Source organism: Eubalaena glacialis, chromosome 1, assembly GCF_028564815.1.
Source record: "Eubalaena glacialis isolate mEubGla1 chromosome 1, mEubGla1.1.hap2.+ XY, whole genome shotgun sequence".
Lineage (NCBI taxonomy): Eukaryota > Metazoa > Chordata > Mammalia > Artiodactyla > Balaenidae > Eubalaena > Eubalaena glacialis.
In genome coordinates, this window is record NC_083716.1 from 165,868,774 (window position 1) to 165,894,361 (window position 25,588).

At 40.6% G+C, this 25,588-nt stretch overlaps 1 protein-coding gene across 1 annotated transcript in view; it reads left to right on the forward strand.

The window, feature by feature from the left end:
- Window positions 1–2,309: 2,309 nt before the first annotated feature.
- Window positions 2,310–25,588, forward strand: part of GALNT5 (polypeptide N-acetylgalactosaminyltransferase 5) — a 36,499-nt gene continuing 13,220 nt past the window's right edge. The window contains exons 1-5 of the mRNA XM_061200365.1: window positions 2,310–3,760; window positions 16,201–16,367; window positions 17,954–18,073; window positions 23,204–23,339; window positions 23,962–24,081. Coding sequence (XP_061056348.1) covers window positions 2,310–3,760; window positions 16,201–16,367; window positions 17,954–18,073; window positions 23,204–23,339; window positions 23,962–24,081 — 1,994 coding nt within the window. The remainder of the gene's footprint in view (window positions 3,761–16,200; window positions 16,368–17,953; window positions 18,074–23,203; window positions 23,340–23,961; window positions 24,082–25,588) is intronic.

Sequence of the window (25,588 nt, forward strand, 5' to 3'; positions counted from 1 at the left end):
TTCTCTCATGTTACTTACTGTGTATTGTGTATGTGCCTATCTGTCTGTGTCCACCAATAGACTGTGAGATCTCAAAGACAAGAACTATGTCCTTTTTACTCAATATCTTTCAACACCTAACACAGGGCCTGAGCGATGGGACAGACTCAGCAAATATTGGAAGGATGGACAAATGGAGGGCAGGGGTGCACGGAGGAAATGGCTGAGCCACCAGTGCTGCCATCGATGTGGATATTCCAAACTGGAGTGAGCAGGCACGGAATAAAAAGGAGCATCAGAGACTTAAGAAACATGTTACCATAGCTGCACTTCTCTGGGTTCCCTCCCATGGGGTAAAGTACAAACTTAAAGTTAAAATGTTGTGGAAGGCAATGCATAAGTATAAATTATTCAGAATCTTCCCTTCTTCCCCTCCCAAGTCTTTAGGAGCCTAAGTTTATCTCAAAGCGGGGATGCTATACCCCTCCTAACACTGGAGAAATAAGTGGCATCACTGTCTGCAGATCACTCAGTGCTCCTCGGAGAACAGTGCTCCTGGGCTGTGAGTCTCAAACTTTAGGGACAATGTTTATAGCAGGTGAGGTTAAAATGCAGATTCTTGAAAAAGAATGGATACATGTATGTGTATAACTGAATCACTTTGCTGTAACACCTGAAACTAACACAACATTGTAAATCAACTGTACTCCAACATAAAATAAAAATTAAATTTATAAAAATGCAGATTCTGATTCAGTTGTTCTGGGAATGTATAGTTTTTATTAGGTTTTACTCCGTCTGGGAGAAAATTTCACAAAAATTGTGCTCAGTGTTCAAAAACCCAAAAAATAATGGTGAGGCATTTTATTCTAGCCCAGTGTTTCTCAACTTTGGCTGTACGTTAGAAAGACCTGGGAAGCTTCTAAAAACACAATGCAGACCAATGGTCATCTTTGCCCCTTCCCCCCCATCAATTAATCAGAATTTGGGAGGATTTCTTCAGTGTGATTCTACCATAAAGCTGTCGGAGCCACTGTTCTACCAGTGCCACTCAGAGTCTGGTCCAAGTTCTGGTTCAGTCTGCAAGCTGTTGTTACATCTGGGACAAGTATCCAAACCAAGAGTAAGAGTTTAGAAACTTTTACAGCAATATGACAAATTAAGTTTATGTCTACTGAATCTAATAATAAAAATAGATGGGGCTTCCCTGGTGGCGCAGCGGTTGAGAATCTGCCTGCCAATGCAGGGGACATGGGTTCGAGCCCTGGTCTGGGAAGATCCCACATGCCGCGGAGCAACTGGGCCCGTGAGCCACAATTACTGAGCTTGCGCGTCTGGAGCCTGTGCTCCGCAACGCGAGAGGCCGCGATAGTGAGAGGCCCGTGCACCGCGATGAAGAGTGGCCCCCGCTTGCCGCAACTAGAGAAAGCCCTCGCACAGAAACGAAGACCCAAAACAGCCATAAATAAATAAATAAATAAATAAATTTAAAAGAGAAACCTTTCATTTAAAAAAAAAAAAAAAGATGGACTCATTTAAAACAAAAAGTTGACTTACAAACAAAGATTTTGATACCCACCGCCTTCCAAGAAGGCTTCTGAATAATCAAACACCCACCTTTGGTATTGAGGTTATGCTCAGCCCCTTCTATAAGCTGTTACCTCTCAAAGTTGAAACATTAAGTTCAGTGATTAATTGCTGGGGCAAATCACTTGGAGACCTGGGTACCACAGGGTTAATAAGCAGGAATGGGGTAGGTGGGGTTACAAACCAGGAACACATGCCCTCCAAGTTAGACAGTTCTCTTTAATTGCCCTGAAAACACACACCCTCTCACATAACACGGAAGGTGAGAGCTGAATGAAGTTTTCTGGGTAATGGCTTGAAATGTTTTCCTTATGAGAAGCGGTGTTGAGTTACAGCGTGCAGACCGAGAACTTGGAGGAGAGAAGGCGCAGCCCGGACCCCACCTTTTCTTGGGTTTGTAGGAAGGTGGACATGGGCTCATGGAGACAAAGCGAATGATCTGTTGACCTGTCTGGTGGCTGGAATCGACTGCTCCCAGAGTGACCAAAGGGCAAGGTTGAGCAGGGCTTAGCCAGCCAAGCAGGCACGGATGCTCTGCTGTGAAATGCCACGCAGGCAGAGACTGACAAGCGGTAGGAGCTGAGCTCTCCCTTTGGACTGCTGCTTCCTGCTGTGTTCAGGGGAGGGGGCCACTTTCTGCCAACTTTGCTGCTGCTGCTGCTATTGCTACTACGTCAGCTCCCTCTCCACTCAAGGTAAGCAGGCTCAGAGGGAGGGCAGGCTGCAAGGGAAGCCTTTGTACCATGAACAAGATCCGAAAGTTTTTCCGAGGAAGTGGGCGAGTCCTGGCATTTATATTTGTAGCTTCTGTCATCTGGCTGCTCTTTGACATGGCAGCTCTCCGCCTCTCATTCAGCGAGATCAACACTCGGGTCCTGAAGGAAGACATCATCCGGAGGGAGAGGATAGGGCTCAGAGTTCAGCCCTACCAGGTGAAGAGCCTTGACGGCAGCGTGAAAGAGATGAAGCCCCCCTCGAAGGGACACGGGAAGGGCGTACGGGGCAAAGAGAACTTTAGAAAGACTGAAAAGAGTAAGCTCAAGGTTGAGGATGATTTGGACCAAACCCAGAAGGAAAGAAAAGCGCAGAATGCCCCCGGAAGGGGCAAGGTTGCACCTTTGTGGCGTCCTGCATATCTGCAGACCCCCCCAGGGACTTTTACCAAGCGGAAGACAGAGGGGCGAGACGTCAGACCTGAAGTTTCCTCGCACGTGACGCCAAAGCAAAAGACAGCCCAGGGGGCTGAGAAAACCCCATTCACAGCAGCAAGGGGAACTCCATTGGCCAAAACATCTGTACACACAGGACCTGTTGGTATAAACCAGGAGGGCCTGAAGAGTCTTAGTCTCAGCAGTGAAACATCAAAACAAGCAGCTGAGAGGAACCCAAATGTGACCATCCGTCTTAATGTTGACAGATCAAAGCAGCAATTCCAGGCAGTAGCAAATGAAAGGACCTACCCTGCCAGCCCACCAGGGCCAAAACCCAGGGAAGCCATAGCCTTAAATAAAACTGAGACTCAGAGCAAAGAACTAAATGCAAATAAACACAAAGCCAATAAGAACCTTCCCTTTTCCAAGTTCATTGCCAATTCAAGTCGCTTAAAGAAGCAATCTATTAATGAGACACAGTTGGGAGGCTTGCCAAAGGATGACGGAGCCAAAGTGGCTGATGGGAAGAAACTCAATTTGTCTGAAAGCCATGTTGTGATTATAACCAAGGAGGAGGAGCTAAAGACAGACACCAAAGAGGTCCCCAATTCCAAAACCAAAACTATATTTCCTACAGTACTGCACAAAAGCCAAGAGGAACACATTGCCAGGAAGAGCAGGGAGGCATCTTTCTCTTCTCTTGCTCTCCAGGGAGCAGCAGTGTCTCAAACCAATCAAGCCTTAGCTGGTGGGCTGGGGCCAGCAAGAATCAACTTAACTGCCAAAACCCAGCCTGCACAACTCAACCAAAGTCACAGAAAAGCTCATTCGCCTGAAGATGGTGGAATGCACCGTGTGTTAAGAATTGATGTGACACTTTCTCCAAGGGACCCCAAAGCTCCAGGTCAGTTTGGACGTCCGGTAGTTGTTCCCCATGGAAAGGAGAAGGAGGTAGAAAGAAGATGGAAAGAAGGAAATTTCAACGTCTACCTCAGTGATTTGATCCCAGTGGACAGAGCCATTGAAGACACAAGACCTTCTGGGTAAGATCCATTTTTCTTCTCTTTCCTCAGCCCCAAGTATTTTGGGTCTTACATAGAGAAGACTTATTTCTAGATAATTCTGTGTGATTTTTGGGCACCTAGAGAGTTAGAGCAACAATAATCATTAGGCACAGTTCAAATAGTCTACCATCCACACAGAGAAAAATTCCGATATCAGCATACCCATTGCACTCTCTTTATACATTTATTTCTCTGAGACTTTGGCCCTCATCCCTATTAGCTCATGTTCTGTTCCCTTTTCTGTATTGAAAACCTATCAAAATGATTAGGGGAGCTCAATTCCTAATAAGGTGTATATGAATGGTAGAGCCTAAAATGTAATTCCGTTAAAACAGTGACAATGAAGTGAATTCTCAATTTCAGAATTTTTTATTATTAGCAAGTTTGTCAGGAGTATATTTGGGAAAGGAGCACAGAGAAGGAGCCTTCTAGGCCTCTCTGGAATCATGTCTTAGCCAGCAGAATTCTGCCTAATCATGAGTAATGATCACCGTAAGTGAAGAAGTGATTCTACTCCTTAGAATTTAATATCCTTTATAGATGAGAATGGTAGATAGTTCAGGAGTTCAGTGATACAGGAATAATAATTTTGGAAAAAGTCAATCAGCCAATAAGTAGCAAACACCCACAGGACATACAAGAATATAATATTTTATGTTTCTAGAGTTTCACCATTTATGAAGCAACTGCACACAAATCACATGAATTTCACAAGAGGTCTGCAAAGGAGGCAGCAGATATTATGCGTTCAAATCAACAAGTAAGGGCACTCAGAAATTACTTCAGTCTTCCAAGACAGCACAGCTCTGAAGGTGCCCAGTGAGCCTTCATAAACCAGTTTTTAAAAAATTATATTCCTTTAACTAGAAAGTAGATCACAAATATTTCATCTGATTCAAATATATTTGGTTTCTGGCTCTTTTTGGCCCACTCATAAGTGAGGGTACCTCATAGCCATATGTTCACTACCCATTAATTGATAATACAACTCCATGTATGCCTTGATATGCAATTCCTGAGCCAAACAATGTTTGCCGAGAAGGTGGAATTAGGGAATATCAAGATTCAGATTTAGCACATGTGGTCTGTAAAGAATGCCCTCGTTTGGCTTCTGTAAAAAAAAAAAAAAAAGGAAAACAACTCTTCTCTGTGATCTAGGTATTCAGTGTTACTAAGAGGAAGGCAGATATAGATGTGCCTGTATTCATATTGGTGAGAGGGGCCTCTTCATTGGGATGTTAGCCGTTTTCAGCTCTTAGCCATTGACAGATGGCTATTGGCCATGCACTAATCACCTGTTTAGGCCAAGCACTCTGCCATTCATGTTCCTCACCCTGGTGAAACTCACAACCTTGAGGAGAACACAAATATACCCAAAGTAAAGATGAAGAAACTGAGGCCCTGGGAAGTTATATTGTCTGTGGTCATAGAGCTAGCAATTATAGAGAAATTAGTAAAATCCATGCTCAAAATTATGTTGTGCTGTTGATCGCCCATATCTTACTAATTACTACCAAAATGATCCCAAAAATTATGCTGGACCAGCTCTGATCTGAAATCCTGTATATCACATATCACACATATATCACATATATTTATGATATATCACTATATTACTACACATATACACTATGTATGGCACATCCAAATATGCCAGTATAGGGCATATACTATATATGCCATACTATGTATGGCATATTACTATACATATCCTATATAGTATATACTATATGGCCATATACTATACATGCCAACTTTGAAAACAAAACACCGGAGAATGAAGTAGGAAAGTAGCTTTATTTTAACATCCCTTCTGTGGCCTGACAGACTGCTATGGAGCTTGGGGAAAAATCAGACACTGCACAGAAGCCCAGGCTGCAATTCCAAACCAGAGAAAGGACAATTGTGTGAGGGCCAAAAGCAAGTAATAATGATGTTATCGTCCATGTGATTTATTGAAGGCTTTGGTCTGTGGAAGTTAAGGGTTGCTGCCCAGGGAAGTCATAGTCAGGCTCTGTCTTCTGAAGGAGGCTGTCCCGACAGTAGGAGAAAGTGAGTGACACGTGTGCTTGAGAGGATGAGTCAGACAGCATGTGGCCAGGCCCCTCCCTCTTATCACACAACCCACCTTGGCTAAATATAGGTGCTCTTGGCAAGGTGCTCTACTCTTCCAACAGGATGGAGGTGACAGTTTTAAGCCAGCAGGGATCCTGTGTACAGAACCCCTTTTGGGCCATTCTTACAGGAAAGAGAATAAATTATTTTTCTTTTCTTTTACCCAAACACTCTGACTACAAGTAGGTGCAAATTATGTATTCATATGGATAAAGTTTGGAAGAAAATACAAATGAAAAACATTTGATTCAGCAGGTTGGCATGATTTAAAGTTTTCTTACTTTGATTTTATTTTTTTCAGCTTTGCTCAAAAGGTATATGAGATGCTTGTAAGAACACTCACAATAAGATTTTTTGAGATAATAAATTTTAAAAGTCAGCATGGGGGAAATTGTTATAGAATATAATAAGAATGTGTGTGTGTGTGTGTGTGTGTGTGTGTGTGCACGTGCATGTGAGAGAGAGAGGCAAAAAGAAAAAGAAAGAGAGAAAGAAGGAAAGAAAGAAAGAGAAAGAAAGAAAGAAAGAAAGAAAGAAAGAAAAGGAAAGAAAGGAAGAAAGAAAGAAAGAAAAGGAGAGAGAAAGAATCTATTAGAATGCCGAAGGACTGGCCTTAAATTTAGCTATGGTAGCAACCCACTGGAACCTTTAAATTTTAAGAGTTCTGGGAAATATCTCCCTTACTGCTTCTTTCATTTCCCCCAAATCCACGTTATGGATTGATTAACGCAGTATAACTGACATATCATAACTGGCTATTGAATATACATTGAACCAAAACAAGGATAAAACCCATAGATTTGCTAGTATGTTTGTTTAAATTTAGGTCCCCTCAGTAAAGATAATAAGTAGTTAATAGTTCTTAAGGATGATGATTTAACCGATATGCTAGGATGAGGTTGACATTGAGAAGGAGAAGAGAGAAGCAGCATTCCCAGGACAACTTCACTTGCTCTTGTTCTAAAATCAGACTCTCTTTTCCAAAACTGCTCTTCTCTCCTTTTCTCCTGAGTCCCAAAGAACCATTTCTGAGATGTTGAGATATAGTCATGGCCTTTTCCAAAAGCACAAAAACTCCTTTCTGTCATTAGCATTATTCTCACTGTCCTTTTCAGTGCCACCCTGATTTCTGACCCTTGCTGTGTGGCTATTGCTTGCTGCATGTGACATGCTCTCTAATGTGGGCCTTCAGCATAAGGATAGTTAGTCTTATTATCTTTCTCTACTCATCACGTTCGTTACCATCCACTGATATTTTTCTTAACTGGTCCCTTCCCATGGCTTCCCCCCATCCTCACCTTTCACAGTCCTCACCATTTCTCCTAGAACTTCTTAACCTGACATTGCTCAAAATCTAATTGTGTCTTACCTCCCTCTAGACCATGATTTGACTGTGACCTCTAAATTCCAATGACCATTAATGCACTCTCCTGGTTACTGAAACGCTCCTTGCTGTGTGCCCTTCACTAACCGTGGCCTTGAGAATCTGTTTCAACTTCTCAGTGAAATTCTAAGCTTAGGAAGGAAACTCTGTCTTTTACTTTATTTTGTATCCATTTAGCACTGAGCACGGTGCTGTGGACTCAAAAGATACAAGTTTACACAATATGGTTTTAAAGATAAGATTCTCTGAAATGATTTTTGAATATTGATACTATTTTAAAAAAAATAAATGATAGATAACTATTCAAATTAGGCTTGCGAGAAGTCATTTTACAAATTAATAATGACTTCCTAATTTTTCATTTTGAATATATGGAATATGTTAGTGTCTCATTGAAGGTAAATACATCCTATTCTAACACTATTGTCTATTCATTAATTTGTGTTCATTCATTAATTCATATTTTTGTTGTTGTTAGGTTTGTCATTTTAATGTTTTGACTTTCAATGGATGAAAATCTCCTTATCTTATTTATGAGAATGTTTTATGCCAGTAAATAAAATACAATTTCATTTTGCTTAGAATTTTTGCCTATAAAATATGCTTCAGATAAAATACTGTTTTGACGGTTATTTCAAATTTCCATATTTAACCCTTTCTTTATAAAAAGCTAACCCTTGCAGTTCTTACTATTAATTATTGAAGTTTGTTTTAGCCAGCAATTATCAATGCATACACACAGGCTTTGGTAAAACATGGTCCTATCTACTGGAAATGCAGGGCAATTCTACTTAGAGAAGTCTGTCCTGTGGCCTGCAGCTAGAGTGAAGATGTAACTCCAAAAATGAACTTATTTTAAGAGTGCACTTCCTGAATCTGCATTTAGAGAAAAATGACTCAAAGACATGTTTGCTGCCAACATTTAATTTTTTAGAGGACAGTAAGAATTACAGCATGCTCTTCTAGCACTGCTGCATCATCACGATGTTAGCCAATTGTTTATTTTAATGCTTTGCTTTTCCTACGGTACTCTGGCAAGCCCCTCAATAAAGCAACTAGAATGGGCCTCTTCTCTTAGCCCAGAGCTGGGACTGTCAACCAATCATTTGATTCCTTCCTACACAGCTAAAGAGAGTTTCCTTTTGGCACATGTGAAAAGCAAAAGATAGCACCGTGCATTTGCCACAAACCAGTCCAATTTACTGAGGGGAAAGAAAAACCTTTCTAGAACGTAAATTTCCACCTCTCCCCTACTCTCCCAATCCTAGTGAGGTCAAAAACCACAACTAATGAATTACTGAAAGTAAACTGACCACATAGCCTTTCAAACTTCATGCTTCCTAATGTGTGTATCAGGCTGAGAGAAAAGAGAAACTTTACTGTTATATGAAGTTCAATGTCCTTAGTTTTACATAAGATTAGTATTTTAATTGGTGAGATGAGATAGCTTTTGTGACTAATAGTGATAGGAGAACATTATCTAAAATTGACTAGAAAAGCTCTGAGACCTCCCTGAGAAACCAAACAAGGGCAGGGGAAAAAAAAACATCTCACAAGATAGATTTAAAAGGGTTATTTCCTGCTTTCTCTTCCATGAGTGTACACAAAGCAATGTTGCTTTTGAATTGTGTGTGTGTTTGTGTACATGTCCACGCTCATTAGTGTGTTCGTGTGTGTTAGAGCACAGTGTGCTATTTCACTAAAAAGTTGTATCAGGAAGCTGGAAATATAACGCAAACTTTGTTTAAAGGGTGCAGGCTAGACCATAACAAGACAAAGGTTAAATGTGGCCAAAAGATGACTATAGAGCTTTTGACATTTTTACTTATCACACTCTCCCCACAACTAGGGGAATGATAAGGAGAGAGACGATCAGAGGATATAAAACACGCTTCTGCTACTGATTCACAGAGAAGAAAACAGTGCCTAATTAATGTAAAACTGAGAAATGTTAAAGCAAATCCGTGACTTTGTCTCCTAAATACTGCCAGAGACCTAGAAATATTTATGCGAGAGAGGAATTAGTGAATGTAGAAATTCGAACCTGTGTACACTTCTTTTTTACACGTCTCATCCAGGGCCCAGTTTAACCATCATAAAATTATTGATCAAATTCTTGTGGTGATATTGCCCCGAGTACTCTTGTCCCAGAAAATAACTCCCTGTTGGGCCGTTCTGGGTGACCCATTCAGAGCAGAGCCTCTCAAGAAGGGAATATTTTTTGCTCAAAGCTCAGAAAATGGGGGAAAAATAGCAATGTTTGTTTAGAAGCTCTGTTTTGTTGTTTGCTTTCAGAATAAAGGGAGCTTTTTAGAGTCTCCTCTATGTTTAAAAAAAATCTGTATTATTCTAAACTAAAATATCTTCTACATTGGCCCCGCTTCTAAAACTTTGGTGTACGGGTATGTGTGAGAAGGGTCAATGCAGAGAAACTGAGTACACTATTTCAAAAGGCCTTTACGACTTGCCTTCTCATTTGTTCCTTAAAATTATTCTTCAAGGCAGGTACTGTCACTGTCCCAGCTTCACCTGTAGAGAAGCTGAGACTTAGAGAGGAAGGGGAGGTTTCAGATGGCGGCAGGCAATGCAGTTGGTGGCAGTTCATTTCATTCCACGCCTGTTTGCTCACTGCCTGTCATGAGCTGGGCAGCTGGGACCTTCCATTCTCCATGTACGTCATCTCGTTTGATCCTCACAACAGCCATGCCAGATTGATAAAGTGCTACAGATGAGGAAGAAAGCACAGGGAAAGGTAACTTGCCCAGGGACTCACAGCTCATGAATGGTAGGGCTGGGATCCAACCCTCAGTCTTGTGATTCATCTTCACTCGGCAATAATTCAACCGCACCAGGCCGGCTCTCTCCCCACCCCACCTGCTCTGCCCTTATAGTGACCCATCCACACCTTCACCTCTCCTGGGTTTGACAAGCCTCTCTGAATAAAGGGAATCTGTCCCTTGCTGAGCCTCACCACAAAGGTGCTTATTTATGTTCCAGGCAGTGATTGTGTGTGTGTGTGTGTGTGTGTGTGTGTGTGTGTGTATAGATTTTATATGTGTGTGGAGTTTTTTTTTTTTTTTTTTTGGCTGTGTTGGGTCTTCGTTTCTGTGCGAGGGCTTTCTCTAGTTGCGGCCAGCGGGGGCCACTCTTCATCGCGGTGCGCGGGCCTCTCACTATTGCGGCCTCTCTTGTTGCGGAGCACAGGCTCCAGACGCGCAGGCTCAGCAACTGTGGCTCACGGGCCTAGTCGCTCCACGGCATGTGGGATCTTCCCAGACCAGGGCTCGAACCCGTGTCCCCTGCATTGGCAGGCAGATTCTCAACCACTGCGCCACCAGGGAAGCCCAAGTTTTTTTATTCTAAACAATCCTCACAACAACACTATGAAAGACATACTATCTCTCATATGATTTACAGATGAGAAAAGTGAGGCTCTAAAAGATTAACCGATACAGGTCTGCTGTCCCAGCAAGAAAATTTTCTGACTTCTAATTCTAGTGCTCTTTCCATAGGATACGGCTCCTCTCTCTTTTGTTTCCTTATAATCAGATGACTTTAGTATAAATTAAAACATCTCTCTTCCTTATACTCGGGGTGGGTAGCTGCAGGGAGGGGGATAGGGTCAGAGGTATACGAGGGGAATTAGTTTTGCACGTCAGGTACCTTGTCAGGGAGAAAATTTACAGGCAATCATTTTCTGTACAGCACTAAGCAAAGGTGACTCTTTAAAACTGCCCAACAACCACAACTCAGCAGTGGACAAATATCTCTGAGTGCCTACCTACTCTGCAATCTAACATCTGAGCATGGGTCCTGCCTCCAAGGCAAACACATCAAAACGTTCTTCGGAAGCAGAGTAAACTACTGGGGCAAGGAAGAGAAAGGCTGAGCCTGGCCTGAGAGAGGGCAGAAGTGTTTGATCTGCAACCTGGAGGGGTAGGGAGTTAGAGACATGGGAAAGGGGGTAAAAAGAATAGTCCATTGAGAAACTGAGGGAAATCTGACATAGGGTTGGGGAGAGCAGGGAGGGTAGAAATGAGACCATAGAAGTAAGCAGAGTCCAGATCACGCAGGACCTTGTTAAGGTGCTTCTAAGGACCAGAGAGAAAATGTCCAAAGATTTAAAGCCCAAAACAACAGTTTAATTTACCTATGCTCTGGCTCTCATGACCCAGAGGGAAGCACTTATGAGGCTAAAATTACATAGAGCCTCACCGAAAGTTAATACTAGATGAAGCTTCAGAAGAACTCTAATCCTGTCCCCTACGTTACAGAGAAGTCTGAGGAAGGAAGTGACTTGCCCAAGGTCACAGACCCCCAGGAGAGACAGAACTACCCGAAAGGTGCCCTAACCTCCACCCAGACCTATCTCTGCCACATCACACCACCTCCTGCCCTACTCCCTCCCATCCTTACCTCACTCTGACAGCTGCCTGCTCAAAATAGACTATTGTTGAACTGGTGAATATTGATGCTGGTGGCTTATATTTCTAAGCCTGAGTCCAGTAGCTTTGATGGGTAGGCAGTTACCTCAGGAAACACAGCTTCAGCCTTTGGAGTATGGGTGCTGAGTGTGACTGAAAACTTCTAACTTAGTAGTCAGGCAATTCTGACTAAATGTCAGGGCTAGGCTACCCTAGAAAGAACAAAACATAAAAGTAAAAAATTTATATCACTATACCCTCTTATCAGTGAGAGGAAAAGAAGCCTCAATAATTCTAAGGTCTTGCAGAAAAGAATATAATTCTGGACAGAGCTCCTCAGCTAGATGCTCTATTCTCTTTCTGATCCTCCCAAAGATACCAGAGCTTGGAGAGGGAAGGCCCCTGAAGGCTCACACTGAGGCAGTAGTTGAATTGCAAATAGAAGCTGAGAAAATATTCTCCTCGACCTTCTGTTCAAACCCGTGAACACTGAGACTTGACCCACATAGTCCATTTTGACTGTTTTGGAATAAAAATGAAAAATTCATAGACATGAGGGAATATTATCATTTCCTCAATCTTCTGATTTAAAACCTTCTTTATTCGATAGGCTACATACAAATCAGGTTAGGGGCTGAGGCTTCAGCACATACAAGCCAAGAAGGCAAGACGCATCACTTTCTGAGTCTCTTGGTAAATGATGAGCCCTTGATAGATTTGGATTAAAGGACTGCCTGGGAAAAGGGCAGTGCACGCAGTTAAAATGGGTGTATGTGCTTTTGGATAATCATGGGACCTTGCATGGGTTTTTTACCACGGAACTTACAGAAGTATTTTTATCTCCATTATCTCATCATATCTGTACAGACATTTGGTGATGAAGGCGTTGTAATCTTCATCCTAAAAGCTTGGAAACTGAGGTTCTGAAAAGTTATGTGACTTGCCCATAGTCGTGCAGCCAATAAGTATCAGAAAGGTCTCAGTATTTAGTCCCCTGTCATCTTCCTCAAGTCCAGAGTGTTTCTCTCCCACACAGTAGTGGACCCACTGTGTGCAGGACGGTGGAGCCCCCCACGTTAGAATCCCCCTTTATTTTTAGTACCTGGACGGACTACAGTAATCTCAGTCTAGACTTCCCCCAAACATACAGGTTACAGGTTGGGTTAATTTTAAAGTATAGCACAAGGCCTGTAGACTCTAATTACCTCACTTATGTGATGACTGGGCATATACAATACAAATATGAATTCTAAACCTCAAAAAAGATTACAAACTCAGAAATATCTTGCATTTAACTTAGACTTGACTTGAGTTGAAACTCCTCCCTCCAATATGGCAGAAAGGTTTCCAATGGGCAAACTGGAGGAAAGGAAATTTGCTTCAGTTGGGTCAATGTAGGATAACTTGAAACAGTTTCACCACCTATGGGAAGTAGATGACAGGCCGTGTGTAAGAATGATGCAAGAGTTAATAAGGCTGAAAGTCTTTCCGGTCTGACCCACTGTGCCTTTGAACAAAACAAGCATGCTGGGTTTTCTATACACCTGGAAACGTGTTTAACCTGTTTAGTAATACAGGAAACCAGGTACCTATAAATGATAGAGTAGCCTGGCATCTCAGCTACCCAAACCAAGACACACTATGAAACTTTGTATTTGAAACCTCTCACATATCCTTCTGTGCCCCTCTTCCCCATCTTTTAACGTCACCCCCTTTTCCAGGCACCAATATGATCTGTATAGCATAATCTTCCACAGGGTCATCTTCAATGTGATTCCTCAAATGCATCTAAAATATATATTTGTCCGTAACTGGCAGAGGTACTATTTCCTGGGATAGAAATCCACATTGGATCTAGTGGAATCCTTCATGATCTACCTATATAGACTCCTGATGGGGAAATTAAGGCATCACAACAGATAATGGAGAGGAAAGGGAGAAAGGAGGTATTTGGTGAAGGGGGGTGCCTTCCCCAAACCTCTCAAATCCCTGAGCATTCTTTCAACCTCCAATTTCAGACTGGTTCACATTACCACTTAGAACTTTCTTCTAAAAGAGGCCAAAAAAATCGACTGTTTTATAAGATGAGAAGATTCATCTTCCTGGTTATATAACATGAGTTAGCCTGCTTGGTTAACTCTCCCCAATGTATTTTCATTTGTAACTAGATGTTTCTAAGTTGACCAAATTTTCATAATAAAGCAGCTCTAGGACTTCACGGCTAAGGCCTGTTGATTCAGATGGCTCAGGCAGAATTTGTGCAGCTGACCCTTCCTATTTATTTTATTTTTTTAACATCTTTATTGGAGTATAATTGCTTTACAATGTTGTGTTAGTTTCTGCTTTATAACAAAGTGAATCAGCTATACATATACACATATCCCCATATCTCCTCCCTCTTGCGTCTCCCTCCCTCCTTCCCTATCCCACCCCTCTAGGTGGTCACAAAGCACCGAGCTGATCTCCCTGTGCTATGTGGCTGCTTCCCACTAGCTAGCTATTTTACATTTAGTAGAGAGAGTGGCATGGACTTATATATACTACCCTTCCTTTTTAGAATTGATTTATTTTTTTCAGGACCAAATGTTGTAAAGAATATTTATGTGTGAAATGTGCATTTCCCATTCATTTACACTATAAAATTAGAGACGAAAGAGTCACAGGAGTTCACTGATGTTTTCTATACTCTTCCTTTCACTCAGGCCAATAAACTCCTCTTAGCTTTACTTCCTCTTCCCCAACTTAGAGCCCAAGATGGAACATTTAACCATACTTCCCCAGTACCTTCAAAATCCTCTACCACTTTCCTTTTTACCTCATTTTCTCTGATGAACTAGATCTGGATTAAACTATTTGTTCACATTCTCATATACATTCTTTCCAGTGAAGGATGTTACATTTGGTAGTTCATTTAACTTCTTAAGCTTCAGTTTGCTCTTTTTGAAGAAGAGTATAATAGTATATATTTCAAGTAGTTGTTATAAAGATTGAATTTAACTATGTACATAATAGTATTTTACCAACTGCAAAGTGCCATTCTAATGTGTTTTTTTCTATGGCTTTTACTCTTATCTATTTCTTATTTTCAGACTAAGCACAGTGTAGTTATGTTGTCTGGCAGAAGTACGTGCGCCCACAAAATGCCACATCTACAGCCAGCTGCCTTTATTCTTGTGGACTTAATATTTCCTGAATAGTTATTTCTGGAGCCAAACTGGACCAGAGCTGGAGTCCCAACTCTGCCATTTACTAACAGTATAATCATGGGCTACACTCCCCATGATTTCAATTATTCTTCTATAAAAAGGGGAAGAGATGCTGTTAGTCTGAGGTTTAAAATGAAATAATGCAGAAGGCTGATAATATTTATTTATGATCATTGTAATTTAATTATCACATTACTAAGAGTAGCTGCGTTAGAAATATGGCAAATACTCTTTGTGAGGTTCCACTGGGTTCCATCCTGTGAAGAGTTACTCAGGTGGGAGCTGGAAGAATGCCAGCAGTGAGGCACGATGCACTTCAGGGCATGGAGAAATCCCAAGACCAATTACAACCCACCTGAATACCAACTCCCACTGTAGCCATTGTCTCACTTCCATGCCAGCAAAATTATTTCAACTGTGGCTACCCTGTAGCACAGAGGGTCTCAGCAAAGACCCCTTAAATAGAGAAGCTAGCTATTTAAGAGTTTAATTAGTATAGAATACATATCATCTATATCCATAAATACATTCACATGCAGTGGGAAAGAATATTTTCTTTGGCATTTGGCTGGAGGCCAATTGAGAAGGCAATCATAAGCTACTTGGTAGCATTAGCTGAATTAATGTTAATTAAGTAACATTAAATAAGAGAATAGGCATGTTCTCTTGTGGTATATAACCTAATTAGGATAGCAATAGCTACCATTTGGTGAATTCCTGTGCCCAGAAACTGTGCCAGACGTTTTATGTGCATTCTCACTAAGCTGTAAACCTCTGTTCAATAAGAACCATTACCTCACTTTACAGATGAGGAAACTGAGGCACAGAGAGATTAAGTAAAGTATCAATAGACAAATATCTGAGAAATATTGGCTGTGGGCTTCAAAGCAGTGTCTTAACCACCTGCAAAGCCTATGTCCTTTCCACTACAGGGTGATGCCTCCACAGGCCATTCTCATGTCTTGCATGTCTAGGCCTCTTATAGCAACAATTGTCATTTGGTATACTTCCTCTGCTCTTTTATTTTGTTTGTAACTCTCCCCAACAAAAGCACATTAGAAAATCATCTTATGGATAGTTAGAGATAAAGATAAAGATATAAATAGATGATGGATGGATGGATGGATAGATAGGTAGATAGATAGGTAGATAGGTAGATAGATAGATAGACAGATGGATAGATAGTGTGAGTGTATGTGTATTTACACACAATTGCACTCTGTGACTTTTAAAACCACCTTGTGGATCTTGTTGGCACATCTTTTGTGCTCTGCTTGTGTTATGGCCCAGGTGTGCAGAGCAGCTTGTACACAATAACCTCCCAACCACCAGTGTCATCATGTGCTTTGTGGATGAGGTGTGGTCCACTCTCCTGAGGTCTGTTCACAGTGTCCTCAACCGCTCTCCTCCGCACCTCATCAAGGAGATTCTACTGGTGGATGACTTCAGCACCAAAGGTAAGAAAACCACCCCCTGGAAAATCAAACTTTGATATGAGGCAATAGCAGTTTGGATGGAAATTACAAAAATTACAGGATAATTTGATAAAGCATAAACATTTTACAAATGCCAGATCATTTTTTCATGTTGTGCCTTAGACGCCTAAGTCCAAACGTCTATGGGTTACAGAAAGTCAGCTCAACTATCCAGGGCCTTGTTCAACTAGCCACCGCAGACTTCCCTTTAGCTATGGCTTCTCTGCCATGTAGGAGTGATGTTCTAACTACAGCTCCTTGAAGTTCCAGAGACCATAAGATGTTCTCTACAATTGCATAAATAACTTTTTATGGAATCTAACAAGCAAAGACTCCATAATTAACGGGATGCCTTTCCTACTGATAATAGCTAGAGTTATAGTAAACAATGAAATGGAAGGCCTATGTCCTCTTCTTCAAGAGCAAAGCCTATTATATGTTCAGCTAAGTGTTGAGAAGACAAATTGCCAAAGGGACAAGAAAAATGAGGTTCCAACAGAGTTCGAAGGCAGAATCCACCACTGTCTTTACTTTTGTGTTTATTACAGTGAAGAATCTCTCTCTTTGGACTGTCAAAAAAATTGTGTATGTAAGTGGTCCCATGACTGCCAGAGGTCCTAGACCACATTACAAATTCCCAAAATGCAACCCACTTCAGAAAATTTTAGAAAACAGCCAAGAGACAACAATCTTAATAGAACAGCTTAGCCTTGGTCATGACCCCAAGGACAGGAGCCATTTCCCTCAGCCTCAGAGTGCCTACCAGGGTCACACTGAGCTCCAGGAGCAGGGAGATACCTAAAGAAAACTGGTTGAAAATTTTAAGAAGTGGCCTTGATAGCATAAACAGAAATAGCATCTAGTTACCAAACAGATAATAGTCCCTTTAGGAATGACCTATTCGGATTTTGTGGGACCCAAAGCTTCTATGGGGTCCTCTTTAAGAAAAAGAATTCACAATTAGTAGAAAAGTGACCAGCAGAAATATTCCTAGAAGCCATTCCTACCTGGGATATGTCAATAACTTAATTGCACATAGAAGTAACTGCAAGCTACATAAATATACCCCACAAAACCCCCAAAAAGAGCAAGAGAGCAGAGCTGTGATAGAGGGGGTGTCATAGTAGGAAGTGACAGTGGTCTAAGCCAATTGCAGTTACAATATATTTCTTTTGCAAGTTTTTCAGTTTGCATACAATGCTTAGACTCTCCTCTAGGTCTTAGAAGGGGCCTTAGCAAGGGGGAAAGGTTGTGCATAAACCTGAGCTTTATTTATTTCAAGGTAAATTTGTACCTGTCCTGACAAATACTCAGAAAAGGCGAGCCCTCCTCTCGGTAACTTGGCTACACTGAAAAGACGGATTCGGGTTTTGGGAAAACGGAGAGCTTAGAGTATTGAACCCAGAGAAAAATCCATCCAAGAAAATGACATCATGGCTCAAAGAATAACGTTTAGTGACTATAGTAAATGTCATAGTTTTGGGAATTTGATGTTGAAGAGGCACTTCTAGTATTGTCCAGATCTCATTAATTAAAGTGTTTCCTTGTCTATCCTTTCCCTGATATAGACTACCTGAAAGATAACTTGGATAAATACATGTCTCAGTTTCCAAAAGTTCGGATTCTTCACCTCAAAGAGAGACATGGCTTAATAAGAGCCAGGCTGGCAGGGGCACAGAACGCAACAGGTAAGAAGCTGCTAATTTTTTGTTTCGGTTGCATTTTTATTTTAGTTTGTTTCCCAAATATACAGAAAATTTGAAATAATAATACAGTGAACACTCATATATCCATCATTTCATGCCACAAAGTTTTACGTGCTTCATCACACACATACACAGACACATACATACATACACTCTTTTCTGAACTTTTGAAAAGGAATTTACAGACATCATGACACCATATCTCTAAGTACCTCAGTAGACATCTCTGAAGAATAGAGACATTCTCTTACATCAGCACAACTTTCATCTTCTAAATATCATCTAATAAATGATCTTTTCAAATTTCCTCATTGCTCCCCCATTTTTTAATAACTGTTTCTCACTTTTGAAATTAGAAATCGAATTCAGTGTCACGCACTGCATTTGGTTGCTTGGTCTTCCTAGTCTCTCAGTCTAAAATATACAAGTCCACATACATTGCTTACTTACCCTTGAGTTATTTTTTTTTGAAGAGTACAGGCCATTTACTTCGTGCAATTGACCGTGTTCGGAAATGTTCTCACTGTTATCTCACAGGATGTTTTCCATGAATACTGTATAGAATTCTATCACATAGAATTGTGAACTTCTTATCGCTTCAAATCAAGAGACACATGATGTCAGGTCGTCCCAGTGTTGGTGATACTAATTTTAAGCACTTGGTTAAGATGTTGACAACTAGAGTTTTCCTCAGAGTAGGAAGTAATTTGCGGGTGATACTTCGATCCATGTGAGTATTCTGTTTCCTCACAACATTTTTTTTTTCACTGCTAACATTCTTTCTTATATTTTAAAATTTTTTATGGAAAGGCGTTTTATTTTAAGTTTAACAATGTGTACATGTCAATCCCAAACTCCCAGTCTATCCCTCCCCCCCTACCCTTCCCCCTCTGGTAACCATAAGTTCGTTCTCTAAGTCTGCCCTCACAACATTTTATCCAATAATCTAGCAGCCATTGATGATCATTGCTTGAATCAATTATTACACTGAGGACTGCAAAACTGTTTTTCTAAATCTCTCATTCCTTCTTCTTTTACAGCTGGCATTCAACTTGTAAAGAAGACATCTCTCTTTTTCTTTTTCTCTTTGCCTCTCTCTCCCCTCTCTCCCTCTTTCTCTTCCTCCTTTCTAACCCCCTGTTATGCCCCCATCACTATGGATGTATGCCTTAAAAAAGTCAATATGTATATTATCAGCATTAGTATTAGTATTCATATTTTTGTGTGTGTCCTCAAATCATCCCAAATTTGACCACTAGGCGCCCCTTCAAGCCTGTGACTTTTTGACCTGACCCCATCGGTTTTGAGAACTTCAGAATTAATTATCTCTCCCCTGACTTCTGTCTGCTCTTCCAATTGCCCTCTCTTCCCAAAAAGCAACATGCCTTCTTTTCCTCACCTCTTTTTAGTGTGTGGGTATTAGTGGGTAAATAAGTATTCTAAAAATAGCATCAAACATTTTGGTTCATTTTCACATCCTCTCTGGATGCACTTGTACCCCATAATAATAGTTGACCTTATGTACTAGGTACCATTCTAAACACTTTCTGTACTAATTGATTTAATCCTTACAATAACTCTATGAAGTAGGTACAATCATTTCCCTCATTTTATAGATGAGAATAAGGAGGCACATTGAAGTTATGACAAGTTCTCCCAGCTAGTAAGTGGTAGAGCCAGGATTAGAACCCAGAAACCTTGGCTTTAGAACCTACACTCGTTTCTACTACATTTTGTTGCTTCTAGACATTTAGCCACCACTCTGCCCCTATAAGCCATAGCATTGCAGACCTCCACCAGCTTGGATTCAAGCATTGTCTGATGCCGAATTATCTGCTCACCTGAGTTTCACTGCCTTGCAACTAGACCCTGGATTTGGAACTTCTCTTATCCCATTGGTTTGCTAACAAATTTCTTCTCTCTGTAATGGAAGTTTTAAATTGACAACAAGCACATCACACCAAAACAGGCATTGTGGTGACAGCTAAGATTCTTAATTATGGACCGCATTTGGAAAAATTTAATGAAATTCTCCATTTGATTTCCTTTGGAAAGTCATTATCCACAAATGATACAAAAATAAAATAGTCAAGAAATAGTCCAAGTGGATAACTTTAGAGCTGAGATCTGTGTGATGAACATTCCCAGGCAAAAGGAACAAGAAATGCAAATGTCTCAATGCAGAAACAAGTTCTGTATATTCAAATTAAAGAAAGAAGTTTACTATGGCTGATGGGTGCTGACCATGTAGGGAGTGGTAAGAGATTCATTTGGGGAGAAAGGCAAAGGCAGTCTTCTGTAAAGTTTTCTGAGTCACTTAAGAAATGCAGGCGATATTCTTGGTATAATGTGAAGCCAATGAAGGACATTAAAAAGGAGAATAAAATTGTCTGCCTTACATTTTAAAAGCTCATTCTGGCCATTTTGTAGAGAATAGACATTAGGGAAGTCAGAGAGGAAGTAGGGAGACCAGTTAGGAGGCTACTGTAGTTGTCCAGGTACCAGAAATGTACCAGGGCAGATAGAGGAAGTGGTCAGATTTAGAATTACTGTGGACACAGAGCCTACAGGACTTGCCATCAGGTAAGATGTGAAGAGAGTGTTAATATGAGGAGCAAAAAAACCCCTAGGATTGGAATCTGAGCAAGTTGGTGGATGGTGGGGCTATGACCAGAGGAACAGGTTTGGGATTGCAACTGAGCTCTGATTTTGTCCATCTCAGTTTGAGATGAAAATTAGACATCCATATACAGAAAGCTGATGAATACAGGACCAAAACTGTGCTGCTTATAAAAACTGTCTCTCTGCCTGCCTGGAGCACAAGGCCTGCTGGTAATGATCTCCAGAACAGCCCAAATTGTTAGACAGTATGAGAGGCTGCCTTCAGAAGGGGTGCGATGAACTTGATCAAAGTTATTGCCATTGGCCTTCTCAATAACTTACAGTTACACCATAAAATGATTTCTTTGGATTTAGTAAATCCAAATGTAAAAGTGTAAATTTGTTTCTCAGTCATTCATTAACACCCTTGAACACATTAGCTCAGTTTTAGTTTAGTAACTTTCAAACTCTTTTGACCGTGACCCATGTTAAGAAATGCATGACGGATTCTAATATCTTCTTTTCTGTTTTATTTATTTTTTTTAGATTCTGGCCAATCCCAATAAATCGTTTTAATGACTCACTAAGGGGGGCACAACTCTGAAAAACTTTAGCGAGGTGTATCTTAATTGCTTGCCACTATGCAGCAGAGAGTGACTTCCCAAACTATCACAGAAGGACTTCTTTTCATTTCCATTTTTTGTGGACACCTTTATAAATGATAATAAAAATGAATTACCTAAAAAAGAAATGGGAAAAAAATAGCTATATGCACAATTATATATACATACATCCATACACACATATAGATATATACATAATTATATATATGTGTGTATATATAACACACATGTATATGAAATAGACAATAAATTAACCAATTACTCTGGCAAACTGCTATAAAGTTTCAAAACATTTGTTCTCAATTTCTGTCCCTATATCCCTATGGATGGCAGTGTCTGTGGCCCATACTTTGAGCAGCGTTAGTGGAGGGCTGATGTCTGAGTTTGGAAAGAAGCAGAAAGGTCTGTTTGATGGGGTTAGTAACAGCCTCATTTAAAGACAAATCCAACTGCCCTGAAATGCACCTGAACGCTGTGGAGAGTTTAAGGGAACTCAGGAGGTCCTGTACCAGATTTAGTCAAGGATGTAATTCAGGGACCATTCAAGGATGGCACTGAGCAGGGCTGGCCAGCCTAGTGAGTCCTCCCAAACTCTCCCAGGCATTCCCCTGACCTCACAAGTAAAGCACAGGCAGCAGCTTGCGGTGGATTTGAAGAGTCTCTATAATCAGAGATCAGCAAAGATACCAGTGTAGAAATCTTCTCTAGAATACCTGACCAAACAAAGAGATCAAAGATAAGACTCTGAATCCAGAATCTGACAGGCCTTGACAGCTACTGCTTCCTAAAGACTTACCCTTTAGGATTCAGAGAGGAGGGAAGAGAAGCCACAGGCAAGGTTGAGATCCGATATCCAAGGACATGCAGAAACAGAAGTCGAGTTAGCCACATTTGGTCTCAGAGTAATATCAGGCTCTCCGAGAGTCTGAAAGAGTCTTCTACAAAATAGTAAGGCAAAACTGTAACTCTCTGGCTAACTTTTCGTATGTGAACAACAAGTGACATCTAACTTCTGGCCAACTCTCAGGTCTCCTGAAGAGCAACAGTCTTTCTGTAAATTTCTACAACTTATTTCTGCTGCAGGGAAGACACGTGATTTGCTCACCATCACTTATAAATCATTCTGTAAAATTAAATGGGCAGCAGGTCCACATGCATCAAGGAGCTCTACGCACGATGCTCTAGCACTAATTGGTGCTAGCAGCAATATCCTAAGTTGGTCACCTAAGTATAAGTGGGGGTCTGTGCTCAACAAGGACAGACAATTTTTCAAATGTACAGTTCACTGTGAAGTACATCCACACTGTTGGGCACCCAATCTCCAGCACTCTTTTCATCCCGTGAAACTAAAACTCTATACCCATTGAACAACTCCCCATTCCCCCCTCCGTAACCCTTTTAAAACTACCTCCTAGTCTTACTAGTTCCCCCACCTTAATTCCTTTTCACTCCTATAATGTGGAGCGATTTTTCCTCTTCATCATTCCTAAGGCCAAACTTGGAATCTCAAACTCTTCCTTGTCTTCTGCAAAACAGAAGTCCCAGTCTTCCACCCCAGAGTTAATGGGACCCACCCTCCTTAGAAGGGACAAAAGCAACTAACTTTAATACTAAATATTCCCTTCAGAGCCTTGGCTCCCCATTCTAAGTGGCTTATCAATTTTTTCCAAACATAAATAATGCTTGCCCCAAGGGACTGCTAGAAACAAAATTTCTTTCATTTCATTATGGAATGAAATTAGAGAGACAAGGAAGAAATTCAGTGAGAAGAAGAGACTACTGCCTTTACAACCACATTTCTGGATTAATCCCCAGGACCTTTGAACGTGATGTACACACATTCAGTGTATTGCATTTTCAAATAATTGGTTTTTTTCTGGCTCTGTAGGTGACGTGTTGACATTCTTAGATTCTCACGTGGAATGTAACGTTGGTTGGTTGGAACCTCTTCTGGAAAGAGTTTATTTAAGTAGAAATAAAGTAGCCTGTCCAGTAATTGAAGTCATCAATGATAAGGATATGAGGTAATATTGTCATATTCCACAAGATACTTCTAAGTGAGTTTTCACCAGCAGCAGAAAGTACTGGTCATACTCCTAATATGTACATTTTCGCAAATCTAAGTAATACACAATTTATCTGTTTAAATAAATGGAAATACATGATAGATATCTTGAGATGAAAGCAGATCGATCCAATTGTTTATTTGATCATCACAAATTCTTAACCCTTAATGCCAATAAATACTAATACTCATTGTTCAGGTCTTTCCTCTTTCTATTCAGCTGAACCCCAAAATATTTATTTTCCTTAGGATTAGTTTTTCTTTTTGTGGTATCTGTATGTATACATATATATATATGTACACATACACATATATATTCCTAAGTGGGTTTTTTTTTCCTCAAAAATGGCCAGAACATTATTAAAAGAGAAGTGTAAGTTAAAAGTGAGCAATCCAGCCAGTTAGTCACTGATGCAAATTATACTCATACATTTTATTGAAACGTTGTTAAAAAGTTTGTGATGATCTAAAATCATCTGCATAAGCACTTGTTTCATGCACTTGCACAAGACATGATGTCGGGGTGATTAAGTGTATGTGTATGATCTCAGGTAGCACTTTGGTTTTTTTTCCTGAACTAGTTACATGACAGTGGACAACTTTCAAAGAGGCATCTTTGTGTGGCCAATGAACTTTGGTTGGAGAACAATTCCTCCAGATGTTGTTGCAAGAAACAAAATTAAAGAAACTGATATAATAAGGTAAGTGTGTGAAACTTAAGATTAGGAAGGAGTCATGTATCTTTTTTATAAAGGCATAGGAAGCAATTCCACAAAACAAGTATATGCTGTCAGTCTATAGAACACCAAGAATTACAGTTCTAGCCAATAAATGACCAAAAGCAAAAAAAGTTTTCCTGAGAAGTTAGTTTCCCCCAACCAAAACTCACCTTTTCAGTGGGCAATTGCACCCTATTCAGCCCTGAACCAGAGAAATTCACAAACACTACTCCTGTTCTCTGGGATTTGCAACCTAAGAAATATAAGCCACTTAAATGTGCTGCATAAATGCTATATAAACACACATAATATGAAAGTCAACATGGGTAAAAATTAAGAGTAAATAATAGTAATAGAGATATCATTCTAATTCTTTTTGAGTCTAATCCTGTACTTTCTATGGGAGGGGGTGCCAAATTCTGTGAATAAATTGAGAAATAGACACAGAAGCTGGATGCGAATTATAATTGGGGCTTTATTGCTGGAGAAACTGGATTGAAGAACACAGCTTAGACCTGAAGCCAAAGTGGTGGGAGCTTCCTAACACTTCCCCCAAAGTCTAGACCTGCAGGACGAGCACTCAGCCAGCCTCAGGCAGAGCAGGGGGAACCCTGAAGCTTTCCCTGTTGGAGAGAGAACTTGAGCAGACATAAGCCAGCAAGTCCCAAAAGAAAGCCCGAGCCCAGCCTGTGCATTGCAGCATCCTTTTCCCGAACTTATCCCTCAGAAAAACACGCCTCATGTCCTGCCAGATGTGATGCTTTTCACAATTGATACTCCTAGCAAGCGAAGTAAGAGTATGACCATTTATTATGCACTGTGCAATCTCTCTATAACCCTAGGAGAGAGGTTGTGGTTTTCCCATTAGAGATAAGGAAATTGAGACTTAAGAGAGTTAAGTAATTTTCCTGGGGATGTACAGCTTGTAAAAGAAGAAACTGGGATTCAAACACAGATCTTCCTGGATTTAATAATCTTGCTCTGATCTTACACCTAAAGAACCTCTTTGCCTTTTTCAGACTTCCATTTTGAGGGTCAATGTAGTGATTCAACATAATGTTAGAAAGGGAATACATTCTGGATAGTCTGGAAAGGACATTTGGGATACAGATAGAATATGCACTTAAATCGTGGGGGAAGGGAGGTAAGTGTGCAGGAGGAATTACTTTACCCTTGAGATTGCTGCACAGCCTAAAAGCAAGGCAGGCTTTCCACACAAACCGCTTTCAGCTGGCTCCGTGGTGACCACCATGGGAAGTGATGACTGCCTTGTCTAACTGCTGGCTCAAATGTAGTTTCTGTTCCCCATGACCAATAACAGCAGTGAAGGCTCTGGAGTCAGACCCTTTGGGTTTAAATCTGAACTCTACTAGGTACTAGTGGTGACTTTTAAAAAGTTTCTGAACCTCTTTGAGTCTCTGTTTCCTCATTTTTACTTTAAGACTAACAGAAGTACCTGCCTCTTGGATTGTTTTGAGAATTAAATCAG